Below are 26,267 nucleotides of genomic sequence, written 5' to 3' on the forward strand. Positions count from 1 at the left end.
CACTTACCTTTCGCTAGCGATGCTTGAGTTTCGAGACATGGACTTGGGCGACATCTCAAAGTCGGAATCGGAGCGATATAGAAACGATTCGCGACGCTGCGGCAAATTCTGTAGAACCAAACCGGCGCTGGGAGAGCCGCCCTCGAGCGGTGATCGAGCGCCCTGGCCATTTTCTACATCGAAACTGCAAGGGAAAATGTTGAGAAAATCTAATTATTATGTGTGTTTTGATGGTAAATGGTTTAGATCAGTGGCATTTATTCAAAAATTTTCCTGATTAAATATAAATAATTTTACATCTTTTTTTAGATACATGATTTAATTACGAACTAAATATATATTTCATATAAAATACCCTAAAATGTGAACGCAAAAGCAGCGGAAACGGAAGCGCGCCTAACAAGGCGCATTTAAAGTTTCATTTCGTTAGTCATCTTTTGAGCTTGCCTTCTTCTTGTTTTTTTCTCTCAGCTCGCTTGTCTGCGGCAAAAAGTTTTTCTGGCTGGCAGAATTCTTGTAACAAGTCCTTCTCCCATACCCCTAATAAAAGAAAAAATACAAAAAATGCGAAAGCAAAAGTCACTCCACTCCGCCCGAAAATGTGAAAGGAAAGTTTAGTCAATTGTGGGCCAAGCCCACGAGTTTTTGGGGGAGTTGTTCAAAATAAAAAAAAGAAACTTCCATAAAACTGCAAGCTCATCTTGGCCAGCAGGACGCACTTCAATTTGCCGCTAGGTTTCTGCCTGTTGGTGGGATTTTTCCTAAGCTTTTATCTAGTAGTTTTAGGATTTTTACAAATTTATAGTCGCTTTCAAAAATATAAAGAGAGAAGGCACTTGGGATAGTTACAGTTTAGTTAGGGAAATATTCTTATATACATTATATACATATCCCCTAATTAACATCTTATTTTGTTCTAAGTTAAGTTACACGTTTAATTGTTCAACTTCAACTGTGTAACTTATAATAACACAAATTGTTTGTACAAAGGGTCAAATAAAAGCTAGAAGTAATACTAAAAAAAATGTATTATTTCAGAGTTTTGGTATTAAACTATCATTAAGCAGCAACATCAAGTAGATTCACGACTTAATATCGAGTTACCTTTCATGGAACATAAATTTCGACACAACCTAATTGAAAACTCACCGAATGGGTAAACGAAAAATATCAATTCGAATGGAAACTCTTGGCTCAGGCACTTTTCCGCAACTTTCTTGCCCCACACTGAGCTGACTCACCCCGCACACCTCCCCGCCGGCTTTTCCGAACACCTCCCTCTCATTTTGCTCGCAAGGCTGAGGGAAAAGTCGTAAAGAAAAATGATGTTTTAAGTAAAATTTATACCGGGGTCATTAAGTAAACTTGGCACAAAGTTGTTGCCGCTTGTTGCTACTATTTCGTTTTTGTGAGAGGGGGGGAGGGAAAGTTCTGGGAAAATGTTGGAAAATGGGGGTGGCGGCGGTGAGCAACAATGTCGCCAGTTTCCCTGGCATACATTGTGGCGCTTTTCCGCAAAAGTTATGGCAACAGCAGCGGCGGCGACAAACTGTTTTTAGTTCGGTTTCAGTTTCCAGTTTCGGGCATACATTTTCCCGCTTTTCCTTTCTTTTCTCGATTTTTGTATTTTTAATGGTGTTATGAACACTCCGTATTGTTGCTCTACTGCCAACAAATTCGCTTTGTTTTTGCATAGTCAAAACAAATGCGAACGCGAAATGGGAATATTTCTACTCTGTTGATTTGGTTCTCAACTGGTTTAACTATTTTATTTTTTAATTGGTCGAATAACGAGCTAGAAATGTACATTTCAGGAGATACAATTTTGTTGGGATTCCTATTCATTACTATTTATTTTGTCTTGATTATAATTCATGGCCCCGAAATTAAGAGGAAACTGTTCATATTTATTTCGAATAAATATAATAACTTTAAACACTAGGAATAATATTTATAAAGATTTTTGATTAAATTTGTAATAATAATATTTGGCCAGTAATTCTTATTTATTAGTTTAAAACTCACTTGTAAGCAACTTAATAGTTTCATTCAGTTATGTTCAAGTTGCCACAATTATTTATCTCTTCCCACTGCTTTTATCTGCTTATTTCGCCGCCCTTCTTAATCCTTTCTTTGCCCAATATTTACTTAGTTACTTTGTAATGCACTCGTGCATTCATTCGCACCATGAATGCAGCATTCATTCCCTTCAAAGTCGCCGAATACTTGGCGCCTGCTTATCCTGACATCCCAAGGACCTGTCGTAACACTCGGAAAAAACTCACAGAACATGGGGACAAAAAACAACACTCAAGCTCATAAAGCGTCCTGTCAGAGGCAGGGCGCAAAAAACGCAGACAAACCAAACAAAAAGTGAGAGAAAAGCGTGAAGAAAGGCCAAATAGAAACAAAGGATGAGCGAGCAGGACAATTGTTCTGCGTGTGAAGGAGTGGGATAGAGGCGAAAGAGACAGCAATAATAAATAAATCGCCGCTGTCCAGCGTTTAGAAAAATTCACAAAAATTGCACAACACTTTGCTTATCGTTGGTCATTGCAGCATAAGAACCTTATAGAGAAACTAAACCAAATTCTAAGGAATTTTTAACTAGATACACCAGCCGGTGGGGGGCTTAGAGGGCGCCGTGGGCGTGGCAACAGTCAGTCAACTTTGACACTAACAACCCACCTGTAAATAGGTATATATATAGCCTCATCAAGCCCACTTATTCCCTGTTAACCCGGCGGCAAACGGAGTATTCTATACCCTACCAGAAGTATAGTTATTTACTCTATCACCAGGAATTTTCTTAAATTTTTTAAGACTTTTATAATGTTACCTTATAAAAATAAAACGAGCTATTAACCATTAGAAGAGATAGCAAAGAAAATTTGTTTTTTTAAATTAGTATAATAAATCTGGAAAATGTTTCAGGATTCAATTATTGATAGTTTGATGATTTTTGCTTAAATTACTTTGTTTTTTTTTATTTCTTTCCCTATTTGTCATTTCTCCTCTCAGTCTTTCTTTATTTCTAGTTATGTACTTGAAACATTTGATTTATGCCATTTTATAATAAACTTAAGAGTAATTTATTGATAGTTTAGATCTTTATTATCTCTAAGATAGAGTAATTCCACCTTTCTACTTTAAAGAACTCCCAGAGTTTCTTTATTTCTAGTTGCATACTTGCAGGCGCCCCCGAATACCAATACATATACAAGTTAGTGGGTGGTGCTGTAGGGGTTGGCTTTTTTTTGTTGTGTGTGTGTGTGGGGGGGGGGGGTTAGGTAGGTGGGGCTCCCTTCATTTAAGCCGTGACGTGCTTTAAGCCACACAGTCGCACTCAAGCCGGATGAAGGCGAAAGTAGCTGGCTGGCGGAAGATTGGCTTTGTTGTTGCGTCAGGCGAAAAGGGGGTGGGGAAAGGGGTGGAGAAAGCGGCGGAGAGAAAGAGAGAGAAACGGAAGTGTGCCCGACGGCAGCTCTTCATGTGCCTAATTATATGTGCAAATAAATGAACGACGCATGCTGATTGCGTGGGTGTGTAAGTGGGCGCGAGTACGAGAGTGTGTGTGTATTAGTGAGTCAGCCGTCTGTCTGTATGTGTATATGTGTTTTGGGATCATGCATATATATGTTTGCCCTAGACAAAAGGTTGTCTCTTTCGCCTAAAAAAAGAGCGCTAAGCTCGACGCCCCAGCGCCAACTTAATTAGTTTGTTAAACTCGCAGCTCACGCACACAGGCACACAGGAGTGTCTGTGAGAGTCCTTTGGCAGGGAAATACCTTTCGAAATCCCGAAAAAACAAAGGAAAACTGAGGTGTTTCTCACAATGATTTCAAGCAGACTTTAAGCTAACATACTAGAGCATTTGGAATTGAAATTCACAAATTTAAAGATTTATTTCTTATTTATTTTGTTCAAGGGAATTTTTATTTAAAATTATTTCAACAAATTTAAACATTTTAATTGTTTTTTTTCTTTTGAAAAATGATACATTCATTAGTTTTAAAAATTATTACTATAATTATGAATCTGTATTTAAAAAACCCAATTTTCTTTAAATCATAAACACAAACATCTGGCAGGATTCCACTTACCCATACAACTACACACACTCACTCACACACAGCGGGGGCAAGTCGTAAGTGGCCTCTCACTCCCACAATACATGCACACAAATACCGCTAGTCGGAAAACCTTGAGAGCAAATGGAAGCCCCGAAAAGAATTCGAAAAAGGGAAAATAAGAAAATAAGAAAAGTAAGAAAAATATAACCAAAAATCCAAAAACCAAAGCAAAGTGCAGAGCCGAAAGAAAAATGCTGGCGAGACAGAGACAGAGCAACCGATTGCAGCTGTGGGTGCGAAAAGAGGTGGTGCGGTGGGTGGTAGATGGTGTGTGGTGGATAGTGGGCGGTTGCCGAGGGGAAAGAAAAACTGTCACAAGGCCATTAACAAAAGCCTGAGACTGACTGCCATGGAGGTTGGACGATGATGGAAGATGGAAGCGCAGAGGGTTGGTTGGAAAAAAAACCAAATTAAAATTGCGAGGCGAAACAAAATGGGCACAGTCACCTACACCCACAAACCACCCACTTTACCCACAGAGAAAAAGAGTTCAAACTAGTCTATTTTATCCTGGAAATAATTTCTATTAGTCAGAATGACCAAATATCATAACTTGATTTTTCAACAATATTTTCAAATAAACTAAATTCTTCTATTAAATATTTTTTATCAAGAAAACATAAATGTTAAGTACAAATTAATTTATAATAATATTTCTAATTTATAATTTCATATTTTAAAACTAGAATTTTTTTTAAAATCTCTTTTTCTATATTTTTATAACCTTACATTTATGTATTTCAAAGTTATTAAAATTTTTAATATTTTAAAACAGTAAGAAATACAATAAAAAGATAATCAGGCAAATTAGATATAATAAAATACGATTTTAATATAAAACTGCAATTTTTCTGGTTTTCCCCCGTGTGTTAATCTTTTTTAAAGGCAAGGTGAAATGGATGGATGGGCTAGCGATGGGCGGTGGGCGGTCCTTGCATGGGCATGTTGAATAATTTCACCTGAGTGGGCGTGGCACGTACGCATGTATGCGTGTGCGGACAGGATCCGCTGATTTTCATTTCATTGCCTCGTGCATTTGATTAACCATCTGGCGCCGTCATCTCTCGCCAAATTGAGCATGTTGCCAGCTCTGGGCAACAACAATTTTCAGTGGAAAAGCGAGTACGAAGGAAGGGCGTTTGGGGGGTGGGGGGAAAATGCACAACGAACAATTAAGTGCACTAACCAATTGAGAGGACTCAATTGCGGCCAACTGATCCGGCAATTTGCATGCCAGGGAATTGGGTTAGTTCAGGATTTTCATGGGTAAACAGCGCAGCTACACAGTGGGAAAAACAGTATGGATATTAAAAATAAGATAATTAAAATAATCAAAAAAATAAGCTTAGAAATATTTTTCTAAATTTAAAAAATGTCTTTAAATTTGTAGTAAAATAAAATGTATATTCTTATTTTCTTTCTCCCAACTTTTTATTTTTTTAGCGCTTTTAATCTCTCAAAACAAAAAAGCAACCGCAAATCATGTCAAATACCTCATATTTCCAAGTTTTTTTTTCTTTTTGCATTTTTAATTAGCACACAAGCAGATATGAAATCCTGAATCCCTTTAGTTTTCCCCCCCTCTTTTTCCTATTTCCTGCGGTTGGTTGCCTGGGAAAATGTTTTCGGGGTAAAGAGAGAGATGAAAACCCAGAACGTGTAACCTGGCAACCCTGGCCATTCGTTATGACAACCCCGTTTAGGTTTCGGTTGACAAACAAACAAGTGCTGAGAAATGCAGTTAGCTGGGAAAACTACGCCATAGTAGACATCTAGAAATTCCAAAAAACAATCGACAGAGATTTTCGTGGAAAAGCCAGATGAAAATGAAGACCCAGGGAAAATACGGAGTAACAGCGACGGCGGCCGCACAGGTTCTCTGTGAGGATGTGAGGAACTTCAGCACACGTCGCCGCAATATTCTCTACCTGATGCACCGCTATCTGGTGGAGAATGGCTACTACTCGAGTGCCGAGGCCCTGAAGACCGAGGGCCGCCTTACCGAGGAGTACGAGCTGTGCGATAACATAGATCTAGATGGCATGTACCTGGAGTACGCGAGCTTTTTCAACATGAAATTCGGTAAATACCCAAAGATTCTGAAGAAGATGGCACCGAAAATCAAGGTGGAAATGGCGGCGGGAAAGAATCAGGAAAAGTCTGTCGCTCCCCCCAAGGAGATCCTTCCTCCGAAGAAGCAAACAGCAGAGGCTTCTCTGGCCAATTGGCACCTGGGCGTGGGTGCAGCCACGGCGGCCTTGAATGAGCAGCCGTTGCAGATCAAGAAAATGGAAACCACAGCTGCCGCTGATTCGATGAGTGGCCAGGAAAATCGAGCTTGTGAAATCGAACATGGTCACTTGGGTGGGGATGATGCTCTGTTTTCTTCGCTGGACTGGCAATCTTTGGCCGAGCTGGTCAAGACTTCGATTCTGCAGGAGAATATCAAGCTGAGATGGTCGGATGTGTGTGGCAATCAGAGGGCCATCGAACTGATCAAGGAGGCCGTCCTAACGCCCATTGAGTTTCCCCAGCTCTTTGCCCACGGACTGAAGCCCTGGCGATCGCTGCTCCTCCATGGGCCACCCGGAAGCGGAAAAACGCTGCTGGCCAAGGCCCTGTATTCCGAGACCCAAGGACAGGTGACCTTCTTCAATATCACCGCCAGCATAATGGTGAGCAAGTGGCGGGGCGAATCGGAGAAGATCCTGCGCGTCCTCTTTCACATGGCCGCAAAAAGGGCTCCTTCGGTGATCTTCTTCGACGAAATCGAGAGTCTGACCTCTAAAAGGGACAGGGCCACGGATCACGAGAGCTCGAAGCGCTTCAAGAACGAACTGCTGCAGCTGTTGGACGGCATGGAGCACACCCTGAACGGGGTCTTCGTCCTGGCCAGCACCAATTTGCCCTGGGACATCGACGAGGCCTTCCTGCGGCGCTTCGAGAAGAAGCTGCTCGTCCAGCTGCCCAACGAGGCGGAGCGTAGCTGCCTGATCAGCCGGCTTTTAGGCAGCAGCATCTCCCTGAATCCGCGACTCCTGGAGCAACTGGTCGCCATCTCGGATCAGTTTACCGGCGATGAGATTCGGCTGGCCTGCAAGGAGATCAGCATGCACCGGGTGCGCTGTGCCACCAAGGTGGGCGATCATCGGTCTACGGGAGCCTCATCCAAGGAATCGCAGGCTGTGATGGAGGCCAATGTGGAGAAGGCCTTCCGGCAGGTGCGTCCTTTGGGCCAGAAACTGTTGGCCAAGCACGAGCAGTGGCAGCAGGAGAATGGCTCTTAAACGGGGCTAACCCTCACTTAACTCGCACTTAATCGGTAGTGCAATATATATATTTTATACAACTTATACTAGTTCAAGTGTTTTTTTTGTCTATCTAAAATAAAATCTATATTGCAAACTACAAATACTTGCTGCTGTATGGCTAAAATAAAATAAGGTGACCCAAAACTGGAATTCTAAAGACCATCACATTTGTATAGTATTTTAAAAGTGGGGTACCTTCAAAACTGTTTCTTTTCTTTTGTAAATTTAATTAACTTTGTGATATCTTTTAACACTTGAAAATATCTAGTTTTACACAATCGAAGGAAAGGTGACCCCGACAGGGACTTTCATTTAATTGATTTAGTTTATCGAAGGTGAACCCAAACGTGACTTTAACAGCCTAAAATAACATCTATATCGAAAATAAAAACTATTGCTCTAATTCTCCTCATTTTATGTACCCAAATTAATTTAGGTGACCCAAACCGGGACCATAACTTATATCATTGGATTCCATTTTCAACATTGTCGTTAATTATTTAATTCTCATTTGCATAAATTAGTTTTCCCAGCCCTTTTCACACTGGGAAACTGATCAGTTTTTCATGGCTATCAAAAAGGTGACCCCAACACGGGACTTCTAGAGCCCATAACTTGGCCAGTTGGACTCTGATTTTAAAGTGTGACACCTCTAAAAATTTACCTGCCCGTTGTGCGTCTTCTCGCTCCGGCGATCGTCATCCGTGACACATATCTCCGAATCCGTCCGCTCGACCTGCGCTGCGTATTTCCGCCAGCATTGCCGGTGGTCACCGACCTCACACTGTACTCGGTGGCCGTGGAGCTCCGCCGATCGCTGGTCATCAGGTCGGAGCACATCGATGAGGACAGAATGGAGGCGGCGGATCTCCGCTTGCCGCCGGTGAAGGTTCCACTGCCGCCGCCGCTCGAGGATGTGGTAGTGGCGGAGCTATCCGATCTGGAGAAGAGCGAGGATCTCTTGCTGCGACTCTGCGACGAGCCACCGGTGCCCGTGGCATCCTGGATATTGCTGTAGAACTCTTCCGTCTCCCTGTCATAAGTCTCGTCCTCCTCGTCGTCCTCGTCCATGGGATCCACCTCGAACTCCTCGCCCTCCGCCTCGGTGGCCATCGTATCGCTGCGCTGGCTGAGTGCCCGCCGATTCCCTCCGCCATTCGATAGCGAGGATGTCGATTGCTGTTGCAGTTGGTAGTACTCGTGGCAATCGCCTCGGGAGCCCCGGGATCTGCTGCTCCCGCTGAGATAGCGATAGGGTGCCGAACTGGAGTTGCTGGTGGTGCTCAGCGAGTGCCGTTTGTTGGGACTTATTTCGAGGCTGGAAGGACCGCCGTTGGTGACCTCGCCACCGCCATCGCTTTCGCCGCCGCCCACGCTGCCGCTGAAGGTGACCTCGTGGAATTTGGAGGATTTGCGACGAGTGCGCGGCGCCATTCCCTCGCCCTGTCCCAGCGAAATCGAGGGTCTCGGCCGATTGTTGTTCTCACCCTTTTGATCCCGATCGCGATCTTGATCGTCTGGTACCAAGGTCAAGGCCAAGGCGGGGCGACCTCGCTTTCTGCTCCAGGGAAAGGCCCGTATGAATGCAAAGATGATGAACAGCGTGGCTATCATCTTGGCACACCCTTAATCTCCTTTTCTCTTTACTCGCTGCCCCTAGAAAATTGCAAGCACATCCTTTGGCATTTTTTTTATCCTTCGTCGTTTTAAGGTTTTTCTTTCTATTTTCGTTTTTCACTTAATGTCGATTTTATTGTTTTGCACTACTACTACTACAGGCTCGTCATTTTAATTAGTTCAATTTCGGTATTTCGGTGTGGTTTGCTATTTTTCCAAAAATACAGAAAGAGAGAGAGCGTTGTGATGCGAGAACGGAAACGGAAGTCCTGCTGACAGGAGGTGGGTTGGAAAGTGGGAGGAGGGGGGCTGCAGTTGACAGACACGTGGCCCGAATGATGGATCAACGGTCAGAGCTGACAGTCCAGGAAAATGAGGAAAAACAGCGGGAGAGAGTCACATTTCCTGCCATTAATGTTGTAGTAAAAACTTGGATTCCGTCAAAAAAAAAACAACAAAGTAATGGAAAAGTTAAGTAAATTTATACAAAAACCTAGTGACTAGGGCTGTAATAGTGGCCACTATCGTTTTTTTCGATACTATCGAAAATTAGAGAAAATAAACTACAAATCATAAAAAACGAAGAAAAATTAAAAAAAATAATTTGATTGAAAATTAATGCTGAAATATTTTTACAAAAATATATACATATATACAATACATATTCAGAAACAAAATAACGAACTTTTGAACTTCAATCGTGTTCTAGAAAAATATATTTTTTTTAAATTCCCAGCACATTACATTTAAAGTTAAATTATTTAGCTGTGCGATACTATTGGTAATGTTTTTTAAATTGTAAAACCATTGATAGAGCTATCGATCGTTGTTCCCAATCCTACTACTGACCATTAAAAAAGCACATACGCGATAAGTAAAAATTTTTCTAGCCTTTTAAACGATTTCAAATAAATGTTTTATTCAAGTAGTGAATCCCCGAATTCCCCCTATTAAAATCACTTAAAAAATCGTTACATTTTTCTTATTTTTTCCTGCCCAGTCGCAGTGAAGCAGTCACTGTTTGGTAAACACATTTAAACCCTCGGCAAATACATTTTCCACTCTCTGTGTGTTTGCCGTTTCCTGATCCACGCTTCATTTGCTTTTTGCTTATCTGTTTGCCACTGCTTTATACAGATATATATATATATCGGTATATATAGGAGAGTTCCGTTCCGAGCGACTGACAAACAAACCGGGGGGATAAACTGATGGATAAACTGCTGGATGGACGCTTGTCTATCTGGCTGCGAGTGATGTTTATGCGCAATTTTGATGGCGCTGCGAGAATATTATGATAATCAATGCACAATTATTGCACACACACATGCACATGGATATGGGATATAGGATATAGCGTATAAAGGACTCTAAGTGCAGGGCAACTTTTCTTTTTTTTCACTTTTCGAGTAGCATTTTTGCCTTTGTTAACGTTCCTATTTCTCGGTTTTCTTTTCTTTTCTTTTCTTTTTCTATTTTTTTTTCTTTTTTGCCTTGTTAGGGAGACAACAAAAATTGTCCAAGTTGTGCAGAGAATCACAGGATGGCAACAACAAGGGCACTAAGGACCCTTGTTGTTGCCTGAGCGGCTTACCCAACTGATGATGCTCCTTACTACTATCTCCCACTATCTCTACATCTCCTCCATCATCCTGCTGTTGACCTAAACTAGCTACTTTATAGTTCAACCATAATTGAAATGATTTAACAATGAGCCGGCGATACGGAGAAAGGGGGGAGAATCGGAGGGTTGGAGAAATGGGATTAGGTGGGTTTTCAGCTTTTCCTGAGAAAAAGTGACCACAACAAGTTGTTCGAAGAGTTTTAGTTGCCAATTTCCAAGAGATCAAATTTTTTGCCTTTCACAATGCTGGCATAATTTTATAAAGTACTTCGTAGATTTAAAGTGAAATTATTATATGAAATTGATTTCATTTCAAAATATAATCGTATTAAGTTCACTCATAAAAAGAAAACATTGTAAATTCTAAGATTTCATATGCAATTTAAATATTTTAATTCATTTTAAATATTCAAATGTTGAATTTAACAATCGTAGAAAATTACAAAATTTTAAACATTGATTTTAATTATTTTTTTAAGTAACTAACATTTTACATAAATATTTTTTATATTAAATATTAATAGGAATCTGTGAATACAATATGCAGATATTTCTTTTTACTATCCCTTTCCTTTTCTGTGTTAATAACCTAAATTCAAATAAAATTAAAGCGAATTTTAACTACTTTAATCTGGCCAAAAAAGCAGCCAATCTTAAACCAACTCAATTGCGTTTAATTAAAGTTATCATAGGGCAGCGAGGGCAGGAAGCGTAACAAATTCTAATGGAGGCAGAAGATGATGAAGCTGCTGCTGCTGCTGCTGCAAAAACCCCTGGCAATTTCCCCCCTTTTTCGCCTTCGGTACACGCACTACTTTTTAATTTGTTTAAATTGCATTAAAAAAGAAAAGCCGAGAGAGGTAAAAACTAGAAATAGCGGCGGCCAGGAAAACTTGCACCACGAAGGGAGGGAGGAGGAAAATGGGGAGCGGGTGAAGAAGTGGCATCTAAAGTGAATTAAGCGCAGCAAAAACGCTTTCCTTATTCCCATTTCTATATGTATGTAGGTCTATGTGCTCTGGTGAGTGATGTCCAAGTAAAGCTGGGGAAATAATTCTAAGCCAAAAACAACAACAAGTTGCGTTTAATTAGCTAGAGAGCCTTAACTTTAAGTCAATATTAGGTTCCTTCGCGATTTGTGGCGAATCAAAGTGAAGTGGAATGTTAGCTTAGTTAAAACCTAATTTATTAATAAACAAAAATAAGAAAATTCATAGATTTTGGTTTTTAGTTGTCTAAACCAGCTAGCTATTTATTTGTAAAGAACTATTATTTAGTTTTAGATTTATTCCGTAAGCCAGCTATTTATTTGTAAATATTTATTTATATAGGTAATTATATATTTATTTATTATTTATTTCAGGTTGAATCTGTAAAGATTCTCCGCCTAAAAGAGTGCTACACATTCTAATTGGCATTGCAGCGCCATCTAGCGTGAAAGGGCTGCGTCACAGGTGGCACTGCAATATCCTTCGAATCCTTTGCCCTGCCCCCGAATCCCTCCTACGCAATCTCTGCAATCTCCTCCGCATCTCTTGTGGCCAGCTTATCGTCCCCCACATTTCTCTAAGTGTTGCTAAACAAGCTGGAAACAGGGCCGCGCTTTCTCTACTTTCTCCTTTCGAGCGAGCATCATCCCCTCTTCCTCTCCCTCTCTCTCTTTTCGAGGAATGCCTTGGGCCCTGTTTGCTACTTTCACAGCGACTGCGCCTGTTCACACACAAACACACACACACACTCTGCCGCACACAAACACAAGTACACACGCACACACAAATATTTCCTTTCAATTCTTTTTTTTCCCAGCTCTCTGTTGCTTTTTCTGCTTTTCTTTTGCAACTAATTCCACTTTGCTAGGCGCATACTTGTACAAATGTGGCCATCAGCATAGACATCAAAATATTATGTTTTATTATGGTTGGAAAGCAGGAAGCTTAAATAAATTAAATTCAATTGAAAACGGTGCCTAAAGGTATTTAAGAGAACATGTTTTTGTAGCCTACTTTCAAGCACTTTTTTGAGTGATTTCAAAGCCACAGATAAAAAAACATAAGCCAAATGATAATAAATTGTGTAAAAATTGTAATATATAGATACATATATAAAATCTTAAAAATATAAAAAAAAAATTATAAATTCGCTGAAAATAAAAATCTGTACAATATAATTAGCGTTTTCAAAATTTCCATTTCTTGGTATTTCTATTATCCTTTCCGCAGCTGTGTGGGTATGAGTGCCTTTGTGTGTGTGCAGCATCCCCCACCCCCTTTTTACGACCACCTCCTCCATCTTTTTGTTGTTGTTGCTTCCCTCTCGGGGGCTAAATTTAAGTAGCAACAAATCACTTCATTGTTTGCGTGTTTACATAATATTTATACATTGTACTTGTGTGCGCCACCCTCTTGCCTCTCTTTCTCCATTTCTCGCCCTCTCGCTCCTTCCCGGAGTGTTGACACAGTGTTTCATTAATAAAAATGCTGCCTCTGCCCCAAAAAAAAAAAACCAAAAAAAAAGAGAAATCGAAATACGAATCCCGTCAGACAACATGAAAAACTTTCAGACTGCACGGCGCCGCCACACAGAATAGAAATAAAGCCAAAAAAAAAGGGGAAAAAATGTGGAGAAAAGCTGACCGAATCGAAGCAGACAGAAAAAAAACCAAGAAAAACATAGAGCTTAAAAAACAGAAGCGGAAAACTGAAACTTTAAGCGCAACAAAGCGCCTAGCAGTATGTAGTAATATATTTTGTTGCTATACAATTTATTGTTGCATATTTTTAAGCACTTTTCAAGGTGTTATCAAACCAACTTCCGTCGAAAATAAGTAGAAGCGCCTAGCAGTATGCAATAATATAGTAGATTTTATTGTTGCATATTTTTGAACACTTTATTAAGAGATATGATATCAACTTGGATCGAAAACAAATTAAATTGAATCTGAAATCTTCTTAAATACCGGGAAAAAAGAAGGAAACCTCAAATAAAATAGAAGCGCCTAGCAGTATGCTGTAATATATTTCTGAGCAGTAAATTTAACTGTTGCCTGCTTTTAAACAGTTTCCAAGGTGATATGAAATAAACTTGGATCGAACATAAATTAAATTGATTCAAATTACTTGGCCTGAGAGCTGCACTCTATCTGAGCCCCGCGTTAATCTCTTAATCCCCACCCCACTTGAAGCCCCATAAACCAGCATCCATCACTCGAAATTTAGTTCAAACTACTTGGCACTTTAAAGTGTGTGTACAAGTGGCAGCAAAGTGCTGTGGAGTGAAGTGGAGTGTAGTGCCTTCCATTAACAACATCATCAGCGAAGCAGCGCAGCGCCAACGCAATCATAATCGCCATCGCAATCATCATTATCATCAGCCCTAATATCCGCTGCCAGCGACGTCATAAATAATGCTACCCCTCTTAATGCAAAACATCTTTCAAAATATGCGCATAGTTTCCAAGGGGGGCAAAGGGGCCAAAGGCGAGGCCAAAATGCATGGCGTAATGGATAAAATATTTGGCAAAGCATTTAAAATCGTGAGAAGGGTGAGAAGAGCTATTCGGCAACGCTGCGTATGCTTAATGTGCATGGGGGAAAACCTTCAAACTTCAATGATTGCGTTTCGGATTTGCTTGCGAAATATTACAATATCATGCTGGAAAATTCACTCGTCTCTCTCTCTTTGGGAAAAATTGCAGGAATTGCATTCATTACGCACTTTTCACATGAGCTGACTTCTCAGGCATACAAAGCATTTTTTGAATGAAAAGAGGGGGTGGAGGCAGAAAACCATTTTCAAATAGGCCCAAGGGACTCCTTTCATATTTCGCTTACACTTGCATTCGGAAAATTTCAGCAGAATTGAAATACAATAAAATTAAGCAAAGAATTTGGCAAAGAATCTTGTGAAACAAATTCAAGGGGATGTAATAAACTAAATAAAAAAAAAAACATGAAGAGGAAGTCATAAATTTAATTATTTTAAAATGTTTTTGTTTCCAATTAATTCTGTGTCTAATATCTGTGTTCTGTGAAATTAAATTTAATTTTAGCTGGCTTTTTGAAATCCCTTATAAATGTCAAACTAGGTGTCTAAAAGTATGCAACAATATATTTTTTAGCACAAAAGGTATGAATTCATATAGAAAGACGACTATCCTTCATTCGGTTCGTGCTTTTAGACACATATTTTGGCACTTTAAAGTGATTTCAAAAAGTGATTATTTTAGCATTTAAAAAACTTGAAAACAAATGGTGTTTTAACGAATTTTTGTTATATTTAAAGATTTTAACACATTTTTTGCAATGTCCCTTTTTGGGGCTCTCGAAGCGTTTGCCTGGTCTTGCACCCACAGTCTCCTGCCTTTTTGGCCAGCTAACAAACCTCAGAACGGCCAGGACTGAAGGTCCCTGTCTTCCCCATCCCCTTCCCCTCTTCCACGGCTCCTATTTAACCCTCGAATGCCCACCGTAGGCTCCATCATTTCCTGTTCGCATTCCTGTCTGTCCCTTCGATGTGTCAGTTTGTTGGCCCAGCTGCAATTTGAGGCTTTTGTGTTGGACACGATAGATATGGATTCAGATTCAGTTTCAGAAATGAAAGACAAGGGGAAGGGGAAAGGGGAAAGGGGGATAGGGAAAAGGTGATTGGAAATGGAAATGCAAATCATGATAATGCCGATATGCTGATGATGGAATCGATGATGTTGACGATGGCCTTTGGCGAATGCCATTTTCAATGGGTCTCAATGCAAATGCTGACCAAATTAGTGTCAAAACGTATTGACTACGCACACACACACACACAGACACACAAGCAGACGCACACACGGACAGTGGTTGTTAATGGCGTTGCAATTTGCATATGTGTGTCAAATGCCTGAGCTCCCTCTCGCCCTACACTAGAAAAAATAAAATTGGCCATTGGGTTGTTAAAAATTTACCAGCATATACTTCTACACTTCGTTGTTATTAAAAAATATTAATAATTGCACTCTAAAAATAATTTCATTTTGTTTTAATACTATTCATAATTAGTTTCAGTTATAATCCAATTTTTTACAGTATACTTTTAGACACTTATCAAATCACTAGAGATTTCAATGGCATTTTGTGTTTTTCATATTAATTTCACATTAATTTGTTATCAAGTAGTTCATTATTATCAAAATAATTAATTGGATAATAAATGTTAATATGATATCATAATGAAATATTTGAAATTTAGTTTTTTCTGTGCATCCCTCTCTCTCTCTGTCTCTGTTTGCCATGAATTTTTAGCTAACACACTTAACCCACTTGCCACGCCCCACTTGCCACACATATCCTACACGCCCCTTTTGCGCCCTGCCCCAGCCCCCTCTTTTCACCCCTTCCCTTGCATAATTCACGAAAAATGTTTTTTGCACTTTAAGGAAAATACACACACTCATCTAGTAAAATAAAAAGCAGCAGAAGAGATTGCAATTAAATTATGTAGAAATATAATTAAGACTAAAAGTGTTGGCAAATCGGGTTAGCACTGGACAAGTGTGTGTGTCTGCTTGTGTGTGTGTGCTTTAGTTTGGCCTGCAAAATTGTGTTGCCTACTTTTAAGCTGATTTAGCCGGGGGCAGAGAAAGTTTCTGTGAAATTTATTACATTAAAGCTAAATATGAAACTCAATAAAATTACAAGCTAACCCAGACCACTTTTACCCATCATCGATTGCCTTTCATCTCGCTTTATGAGTCGTACTTCCCTTTGTAGCTGCAAATTGAATGGCAAACTGATGACGTCAAAGCGGACTTCTCGCACATTTCTTGGGTTCTTTTTCCTTTTTTCTCTCTCTGACAAGTCCACCGCCAGACAGCTACATTTTAATACCCTTTTTTCGAAAGGTCTACTAAGTTAGCAGGACCGATATGAACATTAAAACTAGGCTTTATGGCACTTCCTATGACAATGCTGAAGAATTCGCGTTGGCCTATTTGCTTTAAATCCTGAATTTTTTAACTTTAAAAAAAACTTTAACTTCTTTAACTTCTAGGGTATTCCCGTTTCGCCTTTTAATATTAATATCCTGTTCTTTTTCTCAAGAGAAGGTGGACAGACAGCTGAATTTGTTCGCTGTTTTCTCCTTAGACATGGGAATAGTCATAAAAATTGCTTGGCTCGCACAGCAAATATCATCCCCTTTTTTCGGCCACCTCCAACTGGTAAAAAGGAAGAAGTCTTTTGACAATTAAATGATGCCAACGAGAACAATGAAGCAAATGGACCGGAGGTGGGTGAGAAACTGGGACAGCAGAGCCGCAGCTGAGGCATCTTAAAAATGTTCATCTGTTCCATGGGTCGGGGTTTGGGTGCCGTAAATGACGTTGCTTTTAGCGCCAGCCGAGGGAAACTCAATTAAATGTGACAGTGAAAATGCCGCCTAAAAGTATTCTTTATATAAAAGCGTGGCGTTCCGTGGGGGTCTAAAAGGGGGAGATCTCTGAAAGTCAGGTGTGTGCCTGTGTGCGCGTCCCATCAGCGAAATTTGCTTTAATTTCATCAAGCGCCCAAAGTGTTCCTTTTTGCCCGCAAAGGCAGCATTCTATACAGATAGAATAGAAAGGAATTTGAGTGCAAAGAAATAAACCCTTAGAACTACAACTTTTCTAATTCTTTAAAGTAAAAAATATTTTAGTTATCGGCCATTTATTTTGGTATTTTTAGGTTTGTAAAATAAAGCTAAAAGTTTATCTATTTACCAAATATTCGTACTACGTTGTCGGTGTTTTCTAAGAACTGATTTTCTTTTCCTAGTGCTGCCGATCATCTTACATTAATATTTTTTAAGACCTTATGACTAGAAAAGCTTGAAAATAATCGATATTTTCAGAATATCGATTCGATAATATCGATGTTATTAAGCGAAAAATAGCAATCCGTCGATATTTTTTAAGCTTTATTGACTAGTATATAAAAGCTATTTCAAAGCTGACATTTTTTAAATTTCCGAATTTAGCCGAATTTTTAGGCGAAATTTAGCTTTAACTGGTCTTAAAGTACTTCCTTTTTTAGCTCGATTTTTCACACTTGGCCGTTTTTGCTAAAGCGAAGATGCTGAAAAGCAGGCCATAATATAGCCCCCTCTCTTTCTGCCGCCCCGCTGGCCATCTCTTTCGCACAGATGCGCCATCAGCGTTTTCATCTTTATCGCTTGGCAATGGCAGGCAGCAGCTGCCAATAAGCAACGATTATGCTTGTAGCTACAATCGACTGCCTATGTGTGTGTGTATCTGTGTTCCCTTCTGTATCTGTATATGTACCTCTGCGTACCCCTCTGTATGTGGGTGTATCTGTGCGAGGGTTTGGCTGAGTTGTCTGTCTGATGTCTGAATGTGTGTTTGTACTAATGCCCGAGCAACAAAAATGCATGAGCACTCAAGTCAGCCTCAAAGCCAAAGCATTTCCCCGTGTGCGTGTGTATCGTTCGTCTGTGTGCGTGGCATCTGTGAGTGTGTGTGCCTCGGCATCTATGTATGTGTGGGTGGGAGCACATTGATAGCACTTGTGAGGCGTTATAAACTGCAAGCAGTTACAGCCCTGGAAAAGGCTGAAAATAAAAATGTTGGCGGAATGGAACCAAAAAAAAAAAAATTAAGCTTACTGAGAAAAACACAACTTCTCCTGGAAAAAAAGACTTCATATATTTCTGTTGGCAGAAAAAGGGAATTTTACCTTGAAAAACAATTAAAATTGAGCCTGAAAGCAGGCTGTGAAAAATGATCTGTGTTGATCTACACTTCTATTTAATTTTTAAAGCCTACTTTTGGGATAAATATTTAGAGATATTAAATCTTTTAAATTATTTTTTTATAATATATTGAGAAACTGATTAAACGGCATTTTTTAATTACCTTTAAAGCCGGAGAAATATTTACTTATAAACAGAAGTGAAAACGAAATTGTAAACTGTAAATAAGATGGAAACCGGTGGAAAAAAACTTTGTAGTTAAATTAAAATTTATGCAATACATGTAAAATAATTGAATTGGTTAAGTTAAACAGTTAAAGTCTCGTTGGGAAATAAATAGGAAACACACAATTTATTCTTTTGTAAGCGATATTACAAAAAACTACCATTAAATACCCTCAAATTTTAAATTAAGGATTATATACCTTTCTTACCGCCTTCAATTATTTCATTTTCAAAAGCTTAATTTCCCCTCATTGTTTTGTACATATTTTGGCTAGCCTTTGTGATTCGATTTTCCCCCAAGGACTGCAATTTGTTTATTAAGTTATTATGCAACAAAATTGAAACCGTTTTGTGCTTTTCATTTGCTCGCTGATCCAGGCAACTTAATTAGTTGATAATCATTTAATGCACTCGCCCACTGAGGTTGAGTGGGTGGTTTTCGGGTGGATGGGAGGCTGGGAGGCTGGGTGGCTAGGTGTTCGTGTGCTCATATGGCCAGGCCAAGTGGATGGGTGGTTTTTGCTGTGCGTGGTGTGCGGTGAACTGAGATGCGTCGAGCAGCCACAAGGTGGAAGTGATGGTGAATTGTCAGTGTGTGCATAAATTAAATTAAAATTAAATGTTTAAAAAGCGTTGATGATGACGACCTTGGCGGAAAAAAGGCGGGGGAAAAGTCGGCGAGAAGCATGGAAAAGCTGACGGCTCAAGTCGGGCGAAGGAAGTTAAGCCGAGCCAATTGCCTTTTACCTTCGGGCATAATTAACCCCGGTCAGGTGATTACATATTTAATGCACACACGCACACTAGCATGTGAATGGCGGCTTAAAGCCCTTAATTGATCGTTATGGCAACCCTATAGTGTGGCCAAAGCCCCAAAGTATGCTTTAAAAGCGAGAGCGCGATGATTTGTGTAAGCCGCTGAGCATTTATTAAAATTAAAAGCAACAAGGGAGCCGAACGACGGCGACGTCTAAAAGTGGGCCAGTGGCAATCTCTTGCGAAATCCGTTAGCAGACACAATAAAGACCATTACACAACATCCACTTGCGCTTCATCCTGCTTATGGCTTTTTATAGCACGTTGATTGCTGGGCAAAAAAAAAAAATAAAGAGGAAAAATAACGAGAAAAAATACCAAATAACGAAAATGAAAACGGCAAAATGAAAAGAAATTGAAAATGCCCGGCAAGCAGCAGAGCAGAATGATATGATGAGTGCGAGTAGAGTGGACGTGGACCTCCTCCCCGATAAGTAGGTGAAATCCCGGCAGGATTTCGCCGCAGACATAAAAGAGTTGCCACCACACACAAAAACACAAAACACCCGCCGGTACAGTCAGCGCCAAAAGGCTTTTAGATAAAACGTATATTTTCGCTGGCTTGGGTATTTTACACAAATACACAGATTATAAGGACAAATATTATGCATTTTAATTTACATATTATTTTCATAGACTTTACGCACCTATTAAAATAATATATTTATAAATATTACAACATTTTATTTACATTTCCCACGAGTATGAAAACTTCATCTTAAGTACTGAAATTAATTTTCTTAAAATATTTTTTATCTCTATTTTTTCACTGCTTCTTACTCCTTATATTTCAAATCCAAATCGATTTGGCTTTCCATTCACATTCACATCATCGCAATTTTGTTTGGCCACATAAAAAATATCGTATAAAAATATTTCAACCGCCGAGTGGGAAAGCGGGGGAAATGCGTATGAAAATGGCATTAGAAATACAAAAGGCGAGGGACGCGGCAATAAACGGAGAAGAAGCCAAACGAAGAGGGCCAAGAGAGGCTGTTAAGGAGGCGAAACAGGAAATAAAATTCCACTTTAAGCGTTTTTAATACAAATGCAAATACGTGGAAGGAGTAAAAGAGACGGACAGCTTGACAGACAGGCGTACGAGCGAGAGGGAGACAGTGAGACGTATATAAATGCGGTCCCATTGAGGTATATTAATATATATTTCTGTTTGAAGGCACACAATTCCATGAAAGGGTTTTCCACCCACTCACATTTCAGCATTTCATGCACAATGTGACTACAAAATGAGGACAGTAAAAAAATAGGAGTTTATTTCTGGATATTTGAAACCACACATTTTCATTTCATAGAAGTTTTTAAAAATGTCTAGAATCAGCAGCGATTTAATAATATTATTAAATATTATTTCTCATATAATGTTTCTTATAAATTCAGCCCACTTTTCTTTCAGTGCCTGCGTGTCACACATGTAAAAACAGTCGGAAAAGCGGAAAAGCAGACAAAGAAGCTGCCAAAGGCTCTGGAAATAGGAGAAAAGTGGAGAGAACTACGGGCCGCAAATAAAGTGGCAGTCGCAATCCAATCCAGCCAACAATATGAAAAATAAAATACAAACACACCGAGGCGGCAGCAGACAAGTGCATATGAAAAAATCATAGCATAGTTTAAGGCGCCCCCGCACAACCGAAGGCGGAAAGGCGGAAAAGCGGAAAAGCGAGAGGAGAAAAGCGCTGAAATCGCAAAAGCGGAAGTGTAATAAAGTGCAAAAGTGCAAAAAGCACAGATAGAGCCCCAGAGTCAAGTGAGATAAGAACAATGCGAAACAAGAAAAGTCAAGTGTAAGAAGTGTCACGAGTTGTTAAAGGGAAAAGCGGAGGGAAAGCCAGGGAAATGGGTGGAGAAAGCCGGCGAAAAAGGTGAAATGTGAGATGAATTGAATTGAGCAGATGCAAAGCAGAAGAAAATTCACAAAAGCACACGACACGCGACAGGCTAATGGAATACAAAATAGACAAAAAGGAGTAGGAGAATTTTAGAAACCAAAGAACACGAATTCATGTTTAAAGATAAAACATTATTAAAATATAAATGTTAAAAAATATCATCAAGTTTATTATTTTATAAAAATAAACGAATTATTCCATTAAGATATTTGGTTTTTAAAGTTTCTTAATATATATTTATATTATATTTAGTTATCGCTAAAGAAAACTTGGAAAATGAGCAGCCACAAGTGGAGAAAAATTCAAGGTAGGCATACAATCGTATGGGGAGTGTGTGTGCGTGAGTATGTGTGTGTTTTTTTGCGCACACAATCAAAGAAAGTGTAAAAGTAGAATGAACGGAAACGTTACTGGCACAAGGACCTCGAAAAGTATGCAACATTAAGTGTTGTCGTTGCTTTTTTTGTCCTGCCTTCTTTTATTCTTCTTCAGCCCCTTGGAAACCCCCTTCTACCTGAAGATCTGGTTCTTATGTGCCATTTTTGCATAAGTTTTGCTAGCTGTCAATGTCCTGTGAAAAGTTGAGGCCTATCTATATTACAATGAAAGTGGTCTTAAATATAAAATAAAAATAAAACGAGGACGGAAGCTAACTTCGGCAAGCCGAAGTTTTAATACCCTTGCAGATTTTACGAATTAAAACTTGACTAGTCTAGCAACATGCATTAATAAACAACAAAATATTTTATAATTGAAAAAATCAAATTTTAAAATTTTTCACCCTATTGTTCCTATGGGAGCTATAGGATATAGACGCCCGATCGGCACGCGCGTTTACACTAATGAAGGTACGCACAAAAAAATACGATTTGGAAAGTTTCATGGGAATAGCTAATATTTTGCGCAAAATATCCTGAAAAACGTCAAATTTTGACCGATTTCACCCTATTGTTCCTATGGGAGCTATAAGATATAGACGTCCGATCGGCACGCGCTTTTACCCTGATCAAGGTACGCACAAAAAAATACGATTTGGAAAGATTCATGCCAATAGCTCTTACACTGAGCGAAATATCTTCATTTTTGTGAAAGCTATATCCGATTGTTCCTATGGGAGCTATAGGATATAGACGTCCGATCGGGTCGGCTTTCAAACTTGATCTGCGTACACATGTTTTAGGACGACTGTGAAAGTTTCAAGGCGCTAGCTTTTAAACTGAGCTCGCAAACGGTATTGAAACAGACGGACAGACGGACAGACGGACATGGCTATATCGACTCCCCTATTGATCCTGATCAAGAATATATATACTTTATGGGGTCGGAAACGTCTCCTTCACTGCGTTACAAACTTCTGACCAAAATTATAATACCCTCTGCAAGGGTATAAAAATGACAAAGTTTAACTATTGTAAAATAAATTTGTCGAACACAAATTAAATTAAAATGAAATACGTTAAATTGTAATTTAAACATCTCATAATATAAAAAAACCAATGCTTAAGAACCCCTCAAAAATTCCACAATTAACTCGAAATGGTAAGAGCATTCAGCAGTTCTTTGGCCAAAAACGAAAAGGCTCAAAACTTTATCCACTTCCTCTCTACCTTCTTCCTTTATTTTCCAACAACTCATTAACAAAAATGCGCAAAAGAAAATAAAAACATCAAGTTGAAGGGGAAAAGAACGGGCAACAAACGTGCTTGAGTCTCTCTCATCTCAAAAAAGTCTCTTGAGAATAAACGAAGAATGTCTCGAGAAGAATACAAGAAATGCTGGTGGAAGCGGGGGAAAACAGGGAAAACCCAAATAATGGAAGGGGAAAATGGAAAACAAGTTTGCTCACTAATCAACTTTCAAATGAACTGCAAGTCAAGTGTTGTTTTAAATATATATTTCTCTTTTTTCCTCCTCTTCCTCGAAAAAGTAAAGTTAAATTATGAAAATGTCGAGAACAATATACATGTGTCATATGTGAGACCGCCACCCACACACATACTTATATAAATGAATAAATGCCAAGAACAATTTACATAAAAATATTTGTGCCAAAAAGTTTTCAACACACACGCAAAAAAAGGAAGGGAAATTTTCCATATAAAAAGCAAATGTGTGGGTTTAGTGGGTTAAAAAAAACAGAAGAACGAGGGTTTTTCGGCAAGTTTATCAACTGAAGCATCGCCTAATCACCTTTCACCTCCATCCCCGCCACCCTTTGAAAGTCCCTTAAATCCCCATTCTCCTCCCACTTAAACTCTGTGTGTGTTTTGTATTTGCTCAAGTTGAAATTTTCAATTTGAGCACACAAAACTCATTAGGAGACAACTTGTAAACCCCTTAAAAAAATAACATTAAAAAGGGGCAACAAATTTTGGGATGAAAGGAAATTATCACAATTCTTTGGTTGCTTTTTAGGGCCTTTAAAATAACCTCAAGTCAGGCCTAAGTATCGCTAGCTTAACGACTCACACATTTTGATGTTTATATTGTTGAGCATATAGGATTGTATTCCTAAAATCGATTTAATTCAGGTGTTATAATCTTCACAAACATTAAATATATATGCACTATATCCCCACAAGTTATTGAACAAAACTTGTGCGATTCAATTAAATTGATAAACCCGATAGTCCCATCCCTAATTTTATGTGTCCATCTCTAAGCCTCACGTAATACTCACGAGTGCGTTAATAATGGTATATTATTCAAACAAAATAAATATTAAATATATATCCACTATTTCAGGATCCATCCCCCAAAGTGATTGGACTAAATTGATTCCTTCTTCGGTTGCCCCATCCCTAATTTCATGCGACTGTCACGTGTCCATCTCTAAGCCTCACGTAATGCCTCACGTAATGCTCACGAGTGCGTTCGCTTTGTGCTTTCGATTCAATCAATTCTTGATGTCTTTATTAATATTTATGCGATGCTTCCGACAATCTGCGTATCTGTGTGAGAGGTTTTACGTCAGAGAGCTCATAACGCCGAAACACCACCCCCTCCCATTTTCCCTTAAATTTATGCAATGAAAATTTTTTAAGTGCTTTAATTTTATTTGTGGAGGGGGAGAGGCTTTGAGTTACGCTTCTTTGGCTCGTGGATTTTGTGTAATAATTCGATTGTGTTTGGGCAAAAAGCGAATGAAATTTGGCCTATCGCCGCATTTCTTTTTTCGCTTTAATTCCTTGTTCTAAAGAAGCAACACTCGACCGCTTCTTATATATATTTTTAGTATTTTCTTTTTTTTGGCTAATTCACTTTTCAGCCATTAATGGTCACCCCCCGCCCTTTTCCCTTTTCACCTTTTTATGAGTCGCCTCACGTATTCGGTCATTAGATCAACTTTAATGCAATGCAGTTCACGTTTTTATTTACTTAGATCTCTTGTATCCTCTCTCTTTCCTTCCTATGTCCATCCCTGTCGCACTGAACCGGATATGATAGGATAGGTGAAAAATGGAGGGTGGTGGTAGGGTAAAGGTGAAAGAAAAATGACCGGCAATTTTGGCTTTTCAATAAGTTCACAGTTCACACATAGTTATCATGGGACAACAACGGAAATGTTGGGAGAAGCAGCAAAAACAAAAAAGAAAGAACACTTGGATAACCGTAGTTAAAATACTTTCTTGCCTGGCGTAATTCAAAATTATACTAAAAATATTTACCTACATTATGATGAAATGCCCGTTTTTTTTTTTTTTGTTATTTAAATAATAATATTTTAACTAAGAATCACTGAGATGGAATCTATAATTTTTAAATGATTGGTATTAAATTTGAACTCTAAATAGCAATAAATTTATCCAAAATGTATTCCTGTTTCACTGCATACGTTCCGGCACCTTTATAAAAGTTTTCAAAACTCTAGTTATTTCTGGGTTCTATTTCAGTTTCTGTTCTAGGTCCATCTTTAGCTACCCCAAGGAAGAATCCCCATAGTTGTTCCCGTCCAACACTGGTACCAATCAAATTCGCAGCCCAGCTCCTTTTCTATTTCCGAAAAACGAGGAGGAACAACTTTAATTGAAATCTTTGCTCTGAAAGCGACTTTATGCAATTTCAAAATACTTCCTGACCCAGGAGAGAAAAGCCAGTGGTGAGGGGTGGAAAAGGGGAACTTTGCTTTGGCTGCTGTGCAAAAGTTTTGCCAAACAACTTTGGCTCAAAGACAAAAGCACTGGCAGTGGCAAAACACAAAAAAAAATCAAAAAAAAAAAAACACGAGACGAAGGGCCAAAGAAAACAAGAAAACGAGGCAAATGGCAAATGGAAATTTGTTTTCCTTTCCCACCAGAAAAGAAAATACAAAAGGCAAGCAAATAGAGTGACAGTTGTTGGTCTTTAACACAGATTGATGGTCCCCCGAGAGATGGTAGGTACAGTTGCGCCCAAAAGGTTCAAAACTCACCTTGAGTTGCATCGCGCCACGCTATATCGGTAATTATATATATTGGGCCCGGGCCTGGGCCACAGATATATGGCAGAAATGATCGGTCATTAGGCCATAAAGATCGGGCAATTAACTCGGATCGGATCGTAAAACGGCAGCCGATGAGCCCGGCTAATTGGGGGCTTCGCAAAATTGGTTCAACACAATAATCGTAATCGCACCCCGCAGTTGGTAAACAAATTCGAAATTGGTAAACAATTACTAAATGCTAAAATTTAATCATTAAACTATAAAAAATTCAAAATTTATAATTAGAAATTTAGGAGGTTTAAAAAACAAACAACACTACCGATTTAACCTACATAATTTCAAAACACATAAAGCCCAATGATATCATCACATGAACTCCCTCAAAAACCAGACCTTATAAATAGCTTTTATATTGGGGGGGGCTTATGGTTCGGTTTTTCCACGACCATAAAACTCAGACCAAGTTCATAAATGGGGTTCTGTAAATTGCGT

At 39.1% G+C, this 26,267-nt stretch overlaps 2 protein-coding genes across 13 annotated transcripts in view; one reads left to right on the forward strand and one right to left on the reverse strand.

Moving 5' to 3' along the window:
- dnc (phosphodiesterase dunce) overlaps window positions 1-26,267 on the reverse strand; it is a 191,260-nt gene that overhangs the window by 23,641 nt on the left and 141,352 nt on the right. For 9 of the 12 annotated variants that reach the window (XM_070218249.1, XM_070218251.1, XM_017144627.3 and 6 more), the window contains one exon: window positions 8-184. In XM_070218249.1, the coding sequence (XP_070074350.1) occupies window positions 8-184 (177 nt within the window). Of the gene's footprint in view, window positions 1-7; window positions 185-8,108; window positions 9,269-26,267 lie in introns of all 12 variants that reach the window. The other 3 variants (XM_070218254.1, XM_070218253.1, XM_017144629.3) reach the window with 1 other exon arrangement.
- Window positions 5,857-7,482, forward strand: LOC108059390 (katanin p60 ATPase-containing subunit A-like 2). The gene has a single exon (XM_017144633.3). The coding sequence runs from the start codon at window positions 5,954-5,956 to the stop codon at window positions 7,418-7,420; it is 1,467 nt and encodes a 488-aa protein (XP_017000122.2). The 5' UTR covers window positions 5,857-5,953; the 3' UTR covers window positions 7,421-7,482.

Source organism: Drosophila takahashii, chromosome X, assembly GCF_030179915.1.
Source record: "Drosophila takahashii strain IR98-3 E-12201 chromosome X, DtakHiC1v2, whole genome shotgun sequence".
NCBI lineage: Eukaryota > Metazoa > Arthropoda > Insecta > Diptera > Drosophilidae > Drosophila > Drosophila takahashii.

What these genes read in the sequence shown, in the direction of transcription:
- LOC108059390 (XM_017144633.3), top strand. Translation starts at nt 5,954, where the DNA reads ATGAAAATGAAGACCCAGGGAAAATACGGAGTAACAGCGACGGCGGCC.